A 9858-nucleotide genomic window follows, 5' to 3' on the forward strand; every position below is an offset into this window, starting at 1 on the left:
GTAAATAAGACAATATTAGGGATGACAATATGATCAAATATCCTACAACATAAGTTTGCAATGTTACCTACATTTTATAAATCAAGTCTGACCACCGTTTTGGTTGTTTCCAATCATGTCTGAGTGCATCATCACGGGAATCCCAAGGAAAATCAGAAATGGGTTCTTGAAGCTGTTGCACAGGGCCAGTATAGACCTAAATACCACAGAGGAAACCTTGATTCTTATCACAAGGGATCATTTCACCATCCCTCTTGTCACATAACTTATGGCAAGATGTCACCTCTCCTGACCTTAGCTTCTTCTCCTAAACGCTGCTGAAGGGAAGATTTGGTGTCAAGGGATCTGGATTCAAACCACACCAACACTGAATTCATTTAAATAGGTGTAGTTTATTAATGCACACACCAATACAGTTCAACCAGAGCAACAGCTCACAACTGTGTACTGGACATTGCTAGGCCCCGCTCATTGCAAAATCCACATGGGCTCATGCACAAGTGCTGGAAATGCTTCGGTCTATGGGCCCTGACTCAGGCCATTTTACACATAATTGTTCCAATTTTCCTTGAATCTATTGGGTCCTATGTGAAGAATACACTTGGGGAACTTGTTAAGATTAACAAACCTCATAACATACAGAACATAACAGGGTATGTGACCAGCACCACACAGTTCAACGTCAGAGTTTTTTGTTCTTTGTTAGTGTTTTTCTTGGCATCCATGATGTGGAGGCATATTACAGAACAATAGGAAAGAGCTGGCTGCTGTGTAACAAATTTGCTGCTATTAAGGTAGGTATGGGGGCAAGACCTCAGCAGTAGCCCTTAAGATGGGAAGGAGATGATGTGTTTGATAACTGAAAGGAGCTGCCTCAGCTGTGTTTCTCTGCCTGCTCAGTGCCCATTCAACATCACTCTGTCCCTGAAGAGGAACTCAAGGTCTACCCCCTGCTGCCTGTGAGCCAGGAAGAGGCACAGAAAGACAAGGCCACAGCACTGGTTTCCAATCCCTCAGTAATGCTGGATTTCCAATAACGTACTTGTATACACAAATACAGTGTGGTAAGTTGCAATAGATACTAATCATTTCTCACATAGGGCAGCAGTTGATTGACTACAACTAATTCTATTAAAAAAAAGAAACCTGGCTCTTGTAGAAATATACAAAGAAATATCTAGCATGGTGGGGGATGAATTCTGCCCTGGACTGAACTCGTGGAAGTGGGGTTGGGAGAAAGATGCTGGTTAAATAGCCCACCAGGTTCACATTGTGTCAACTTGATTTAATCTAAGGACAAAGAAGTGGAGTATCTCTGATCGATTTCTTCTAGTACCTTTAAAGCATCACTGGGGTTTGAACTCAGAACTTCACACTTCTTGATGGGGCAACTACACTCAAGGAAGCTTGAGACTGTCATAGGGACAGTATTATGCTATATATACAGAGTAGATAATACTAAGATGTTCAGATGGTGATGTCCATTTGTATGCACTCTTAATGTGGACCTAAAAAAAGAGAGATCAAGGTCCTTAAAATAGAAAGATCAGTTCCAGTTGTTTTCTACCATTCCAAACAGAACGACTGGTAGGGAGAGAATGGTAAATAATCGAGAATTCGTAGATGATGCTTTGAATGAAGTGTGGATTTCTGTGCTGGTTTAAAACAGGGTCTCAAGTATCACATGTTGCCCTCTACCTGGCTGGCCAGGATCACTTTGAGCTCAGATAAACCTCCTTTCACTTTCTAATAAATAGGCATAAAAGAGTGGCCTCCAAGGACTGTGCAGACAGCATTAGCCTTTCACAGTTGAGGTGTGTAACCCACAACTATAGTTTTAGCCATGTTTTTCCATGTCTACCAGCTATTTCAGATTGTTGCTGTTATATGCCTAACAATCAAGGATGCAGAAAAATAACCTGATACAGAGTAAGGACATGGTGATCACATGGTGCCTCTTCCGTACATTCTGGATGAGGTTTGTTAAAATTCCAATATTGCAAAAAGCTTTATATAGGGCCCATCACATTAAGGGTCACTATGCACTGTTCTATCAAAAATGGCCTAATCAGAACTGACTCCCCTATAACACTTCCTGCAATCCTCATATGAGAAGCTTGAGCTTTTAGTTTTGACTTTTTCTTTTCTCGTTCTTTCTTATTTTTTACTATATAAGTTGAGACAAAGATAGTTAAGGCCATGAATTTGCCCCCAAAATTTGAACTACGGATGTGATCAATCAGTGTTAGTGGGTGCATTCTATAAAGTATTCATTTTTTACTATGATACATTCTTTTGTGTTTGGTGGGGTGGCCATTTCCCAGTGTACAGGTGCTGGGACCTTGCTCTATCCACTTAATGATGTTTATAGCCTCATTTTAGACATTTCTGTGCCAACCTCTATATCTCTTGTGTATTTTATTTCTCTGATAAAAGCTCGTGGTATATCTTACTCAGGCCTGTGAGCAGTGCTCCTTTGGCGACATTGGTGCAATGAGCAGAACCCCACAAGCAGCATGAGGTTCCCTTCACTGGTGTCTCCAATATTGCATTTTCCTCTGCCAACTGGTGTCCACACTTTTACTAGCACCTTAAAGACTTCAACTCTTTCTCCTAAGGAATTTTCTGGCAATTGTCGATTGCTAAGCACATGACTTCATGAGTGTTCCCCTAATACACACCCATGTTGTAACCTACCATGCAGACTATTTCTTGATGTGATATAAAGCACCTGTACATAATGAGACAAGAGAACTTTTGACTGCATATTCAAACTGGTGTGAAATCTCAGAAGTTTTAATGGCTAACATTGGTGAATGTGGACAATTTGAGTTAGGATGAGACATTTTATGGGAAAGATTTGACAGGAAACATTCATTTAGGTGCATAGGAATTACTAAGGTTTTTTATAATCAGGAAAATTTGGCTTTGGAAGCAGGAGATGCTCAGTGGCTCTGCCCCAGGAAATTCTCCTGGAAAGGGCACCTCAGCTTATGCTCAGTACAGGGAGAACATTAGCAGGGAGGCAAAGTCTGCTCCCCATGACATCTGCTGTCCCTTCTTGGACATTCTATTGTCTCCTAGAGAGTTCTGGCATCCTCTGTGATGTCACCAGTGTTGTAGTGACAACCAGTGCCCTAGTTTCTCTCAGTCCGAGTCTGGCGGTTACAAGCTAAGACATGTTTTTCTGTCTTCGCAAGCGTTTTGGGAGGGGGAACGTCGATTGTGGAGAGACTAGAGTGAAGGAGTCTGGCCTTTCGTCTCAAAGTAATGATGGACAAAGACAGCACTTCTGGGGAATGTGGAGTAAGTTCTGGGCAGTGTATTTTGAGCTTCCTGTCAGGGGGGCTGCAGGCTTAAGCTGACCTTTCTAGCAATGGGCCACAACAACTGGAGCATCTGAAAAGGAATTGAATTTCCACGAATATCACAATTCCTTAAAGTCAAGGATTTCAGAACTTTAGTTTCCCCATCCCCACTGGGAGGATATGGTAAGGCCAATGCTATTATACTGTGAACTTCTGGTCTTTACTTTTCAGTTCATTTGCTCTGTTACATTGATATAATAACACCATCAGTGGTCATGGAGGGTCCACCTTTTCTGAGTTTAGACAGGGCAGCAATGTATCTCACTATCATTGCTTCTTTAAATACAGTGGGTATCTGACAGTAGTAACAGGGAGAGATTGTGCTCCAGGCAATAACCTTATGTTCTTAGACCTTCTCTGATTTCTTCTAACTGGCAGGGTCATCGTTAGCTTTATATATTAGAGGTTGTATGTTACAAACATTTTTCTACAATACCAAAACTATTTGGAACGTTTAGACCAAGATTCAGCCTGTAACCTATTTGCACTTCTGGGGCATTTGGTATTTCACATAGGGACACTGATAAGTCTATTGAACATATCCTCCCTTGGAAATGCATTTTAAATCCAAAGTTGTTGCCTTAGAGTATCAGGGTAGGACATCTGAGTGTCTCCAATCACTCAAGTTTTGTGGATGGTGAATTTATCATCTGAGTTCTGAAGCCACAGGGGTGAGGGTCCTGAAACCAAGCTGTACCCTGTTCAGCTGACAATAATCCTGGAGAAGCCATCTCCATGGTACATGTAAGCACGTGATGTCCGGAATAGGGAACACCTGGTTGCTTACATCTCTTGGTCTCTATAGAGTAGTGGGAGAACTGAGATCCCCTGAGGAGGCCTCTTAAGCATAGACCAATCGCCTAGCAGTGACACTGGGTTCCTGGCTTGTTCTCCTGTTTAGGCCTCACTGAGGTCTATGAACACTCTATGCATTCTTCCCATGCAGGTTAACTTGTGTTCTTCTACCTACAGACGCTGGGAGAGAAACATCATCCCCTGGCACTGACCTAAGCAAGAATCAGGCCATGAAGGAAAAGGAGAGGCTGATTAAAGAGCTGCAGCTCATTACCGAGGAGAGAAATGACCTGAGAGATCGCCTGAGGTTTCTGACAGAGAGATCCATGAAGAACAGGTATGAATCGCTCCAAATGCTCTTGTTTCATTCCTGGGTCTGCAAGGTCACCTTTTTCTTATCCTGTTAAGGTTTTGGGTTCTAGAAAGCTGTGCCTCCCTAACCACCCTGTGCTAAACCTCACCTCCCATATAGTGGAGATTCAGAACCTGACCCTTCCTGAGGAGTGAGATTGAAAATGGACTCATCTGCTTCCATTTATTGAAAAGCAGAACTTGTGGTCTGAATGAAGAATTCGTGGATAAAGTCAGGGAGAGTGAGTGCCCAGTGTGCATTTGCAAAGCCCTTGACAGCTGGTGGCTTTGCAAGATTGTAATTGCAGTGAGTTTCTGGTGAGTCTCTGTACTTGCTAGGCAGGGGACTGAGTGCTGGAAGATCCAGGCAGCAGCCTGGGGTAATATAGGACCCACCCTGAGTTCATATATTCCTAAATGCCGATGTTCATTGTATTCTATCATTTGGGGCCAGGCCACACTTCAGGCCAAATCCATATTATGAAGACCTGGAGAGAATGGAGGAGGCGGTCATGTCAATTCTGCACAACTTAGAGATGGAGAACACTGAGGTCCATGAGAACAACCATAAGCTGAAGAAGGAGATTACCTTCTCTAGGTAAGTCCTGGTCAGAAAGGCTATCACTTGTGGAATGGCCATTTCTGACTTTCTTTGTTCTGGATTGGACGGTCTTCAGCTCTGGTTCTATCTCTTGTGCTGTTTACCCATCAGTGTTCCAGGGTCATTAGGACTCAGTTTTCAGTTCCATAAAAGACTGTTCCTCATCCCAGGATTGTCTAGGCATCTTCAGAAGGCTCTAGAGAGAACAGTACTGATTGAAGTCAGCAGAAGGTTATTAGGCTGACCTGGACCTATGGTGTCACACCAGGTTTTACAAAATTCAGTGCGTGGACCACATGGTTAGCATGACCTTCTCTTGGTTCTACTGACCTCCTTTGAGGGTGTTGGCCCACTACTAATTGATGTTGCCCCAATGCATTGGGCTTTCATGGATAGTTGTAGATCCATGTTCTTTCTCAGAGGTGTGGACACTAATTGGTGTCAGGCCAAGCAAACAATTTATTCTTCCCTGAATTAACTCTTTATGGTTTGTGCAGCAGCCTTATATGTATCAATATGCACGTTATTAAGTCTTCATGGGTATCTGGGACCTGGTAGAGTTAGTGGGACTTGGGAGTAGGAATGGGAGAAAGAGCCAGCATGATCTTACTATGCATACTGTATTTCCAGAAACCTGCTCAGCCAGCTCCTGATGGAGAACACATGTAGGAAGAAGTTGGTCCCTCTAAAGCAGGAGAGCAAGGAGGTACATCTTGATTGTGCACTGAACCAGAAATATTTGGTTGACTTCAACAAGAAAGATAAAGACCATCAACGGCCAGAACCAGCATTATCAGTTAGGGACGAGCAGATGTGTTAGCTTAACAATATCTGATAAAATTTGCCAATTTGATACATCTTTGCTTCTCTTACCACCTTTCTAATTTACACTCACAACCAGCCAACCACCTCATTTAATGGAATTGTTCATTGCTCTGCCTATGCACAAGTATTCTAGGAAGTTAACCACTTTTCAGAAACTGAATTATTGTGCAAGCATATTTTGCTGCTCTTTTTGAAGCTGCAGTCTAGAAATGGTGACAGATGAATAACATATCTCATTATTGAATATCCATGTGATAGATTGGATCCTATGTAGAGTTTTGAACAATTTCTTGGTTCTTGAACAATTGAAACTCTGTGGTCATGTGACCTCTTGTGTAGGAAGCACCTTTGGGATAAGAACCAAGTGGAAATGTCAAATTAGTACTTGCATTGGCTTTATCCTTGGTGACATATAGACATCTCCTTTCTTCCTGCAACCCGATGAGGTCTCTTCTTATTGCCCTGTTCTTGGTTTGCACTGGTATAAGTCTGGGTCCCAGATTGGCAGCCCACATTACTGTGTGGCTTGCTGGAGATTTTGCCCTGCCCACAGAGTTAGCAACAATGATATCAGTTAAAAGGTCCATGTCGACTGTCCAATAGAACTGAGGTGGTAGAAGGCAGCATTCTGACAGCTGGCTTGCATTTCCCCACCAAATCAGTGTCTGACAAACTGCCTTCCTCTCCCAGGTCTCAGAAAGTGCAAGAGAGCTGGAATTGGACACACCCCAGTAAGAGAGCTTCCTAAAGAATAAGTTGCTTTCTCAGGAGTCCCTGATGACCAACATCCTGAATGGTAACAACATTTTTTGGATGAGTATTCATCCTCTGCATTAATTTGTCATTTCTTAGAGACCCTAAATTTATATACCACTAAGCCATCCTGACTGATTGAGGTCTTACTCACTTTCTTCTTCAGAAAACAGCACCTGAGAGACAACTTGGGCGACTGCCTTTCATTATGTGTGCTAGAGGAGAAACAGCAATACGTCTGTGCTTCTAAATATTCGTTAAGAATATGCTTTTAGAAATATTTTTGTTATGATTTTAATTGAAGTTTTCTTTTTGTTGTTTCATATTTATATGTTCTTGTTACTATTTTTACTTTCAAATATTTTTAAATATTTTTATTCATTTTAATCCTGTTTTGTTGTAAAAATGTATTTGTTATGAATAAAAATTGAATTCTATCTCTTGACTCTTAAGATCATCTTTCTTACTCAAGGGTTCTGTCCCTTCCTGTGGACCTAGAACTGACAGCTACAGATGGATCTCTGCATGTTCCATGGAGCCTGGGCTAATAAGTGAATTCAAAGTCACCAAGGGGTACCCAGTGTGACAGTGTCTTTTGTGTGGATAACGTGGCTGTGTCTCTGTCACACACTTTATGATGTAATCACTGACACAATTTACCCAATTGTTAGGGTCCATGTAGTTTTCTGAGAGAGCAGCAGATGCTCTACCCTGTGAGTCATCACCACAGCTCCTGCAGGTGGCTTTTGTTATTCCACATGAGGTGCTGTATTAGGTGGACAGGATCACCTCCAATTAAATAGAGAGATCTCAGGAGATGTGTGTTCACAGGGAAATTACTGAGGCGTGCGTGCTCAACGTGTTAGGTCGTCAGGCATCCCTACAGGGCTCTGGTGTTCCCACTGCTCATTGTGGGTCAGGATCATCCTCCAGCATCACTTAGTTTTCATATTAGAGCAGATCTTTCACCTATTATCAGTGATGACCATATGTATTATGCACATCTGATAATATACAGAATAGAAACTAGCTTCCTGTAGGCCAGATTGGCATAATGAGTTTTTTGAAAATTATTTTAATCTAAGCACTTTAGGGAGGATCCTCAAGAGCATCCATAATGAATGTAGCCTGCAGCTGTGAACACAGGTTTCTTTAGGAGAGCAGGCCTGTGCAGGCCCAGAACCTAGGTGGGACAGTTCAAGCTACCCTTTTTCCATGGCCAATCTGGGATCATATTGAGAATGTATTTTTTCCAGGTGACTGATTTCCAATTTATGGAATTGATCTAACTTACTGAGAGTGGAGGTGAATCAGAGAGTTAAAGTACAGAAGGAATAATCCAGAATGTCCACAAAAGCTTGCTGTCACCCCAGGGCTTTAAAAGCTCAGCAGCTAGAGAAGCAATGTAGTATTTGGTTATTCTCATGCTTAGGTCTAGTCATTCATTATAAGCTGAACATGACACAAAAAGTGTCATCTGTGTCACAATAGAAACTAGTTGTAACTAGATTCACCACACACTATCACATCGCCACCGTATTTGAGGTTCTCAGTTACTATCTAAGACCCTGGAAGAGGCCTGGGTCTTGCTACACAAACTCATAATTTATGTCTTCATGACACTGTGTGCTTTGTTCTGTTGATGCTACCATTGGCATACAATACCTTGGATACTTTGTGCTGACATCTTTGACATGAGACAATACTTCATGTCATCCTAACCTGAATAAACTGTCCTTAGAGTACAGTGTGGTAGGAGGAGCCTTCTTTTCCTGTGAGATAGCAAAACATTTCCAGTCTTCAGTCAAGTCTGTCAGCCATTGTCCAGTACCTGTCTTGAGATGTCCACCTTTGCAGCTGAGAGTCTTCATCCAGGCTGCTCTGTAATTTTGTAGAAGATTAATAGGTTCCAGCCCTAGGATTTAATTCAATGTGACTGCACTTGCCGAACATGCTCAAAGCCCTGTGATCCACCCTAGCCCTCTGTGCTTTAGAGAAAGAAAATAAAGAACCACATTGCACGTGAAGTTTCTCCTCCAACAAAAGGAGAGCCTGCACAGGGCCTTTAAGTAACTCTAAGCCCCAGCTTCCCCACAGCTCCCTCCATCAATTCCATTATTGGTGTGTTTTCATTACTACTCACTTTCTTCTTTGTGTGGAAAGAATGTGCACCATGTCAGTAAAGTGTGTGTGTGTGTGTGTGTGTGTGTGTGTCTGTGTGTGTGTCTGTGTGTGTGTGTGTGTGTAGTCCCTAACGAAAACTGTCAAGGTACATGCAGACTCATGCTAGTGCTGTCCCATGGCACCTTGCAGGGAACACTGAAATGGTGGCCTGCTTTAATACAGCCTAAAACGTGCTATGCATTGTTTTCAGTAAGGGTTTCACGTCATCACCACTACAGAGAGCAGGAAAAGCTTCAGTAGTTATACGTTGCTCTTACCAAGATGAGGCCAAACCTGATCCCATAGACTGTCAGGTAGGATTTTATGGCAGGAAATTAATTTAGGGCTCAAATCAAATCAGGCAATTACAAACAAAGTGAAAAACACAAAGAGTCAAGGCAACCAAGACCTGTGGTTTGGGTTTTTTTGTTTTTTTGTTTGTTTGTTTGTTTGTTTTGTTGTTTGTTTCTTTTTTTGTATTTTTGTTGAAAAGATCCACCACATAGGCAACTCCTCCACAAACAAACTGCACACCATAGACAATACTTAAGTTGACATAATTAGAAATGGAAAGAGGGATCTAACAATAGAAAATGAACAAATTCAACAAACATTAGGTCTTATCTCAGAGGCCTTTACTCAAGAAAACTGAAAATCTATTTGATATTGGTATTTTCTAGACAGATAACAACTACGAACATAAACACAGATCTGGGAAGGTACATGGATAATTCTCAGAAGAAAATAGATACAGTCAGTATAGTTTGCCCCTCCAAAAATTAAAAAGTGAAATTTCAGGCCATATGGCTTTAATGCAGAATCCTATCAGACTTTTAATGAAGACCTAATAACAATAGTGCTTCAATTATTCCACTATATTGAAAGAGAAGGAACGATGTGAAACTCCTTCTCTGAGGCCATAATCAACCTGGTGTCTAAACCACACAAGGAACTCCCTACAGAGAGTATAAGCAAGCCAGGGTGCCAGGGGGGGGGTGCTCA

The 9858-nt window shown here is 41.9% G+C and overlaps 1 protein-coding gene across 1 annotated transcript; it reads left to right on the plus strand.

Annotated features, from left to right (window-relative positions):
- The first annotated feature begins 3119 nt into the window (after positions 1–3119).
- LOC147999189 (disks large homolog 5-like) lies at positions 3120–7128 on the plus strand. Its single transcript, XM_087596463.1, has 6 exons — positions 3120–3306; positions 4341–4500; positions 4969–5112; positions 5746–5821; positions 6631–6736; positions 6860–7128. Exons 1-5 carry the CDS (start codon positions 3180–3182, stop codon positions 6673–6675), a joined length of 552 nt encoding a protein of 183 aa, XP_087452589.1. The 5' UTR covers positions 3120–3179; the 3' UTR covers positions 6676–6736; positions 6860–7128.
- The last annotated feature ends 2730 nt before the right edge of the window (positions 7129–9858 follow it).

This window comes from Rattus norvegicus, chromosome 19, assembly GCF_021556685.1.
Source record: "Rattus norvegicus strain SHRSP/BbbUtx chromosome 19, alternate assembly SHRSP_T2T, whole genome shotgun sequence".
NCBI classification, from domain to species: domain Eukaryota; kingdom Metazoa; phylum Chordata; class Mammalia; order Rodentia; family Muridae; genus Rattus; species Rattus norvegicus.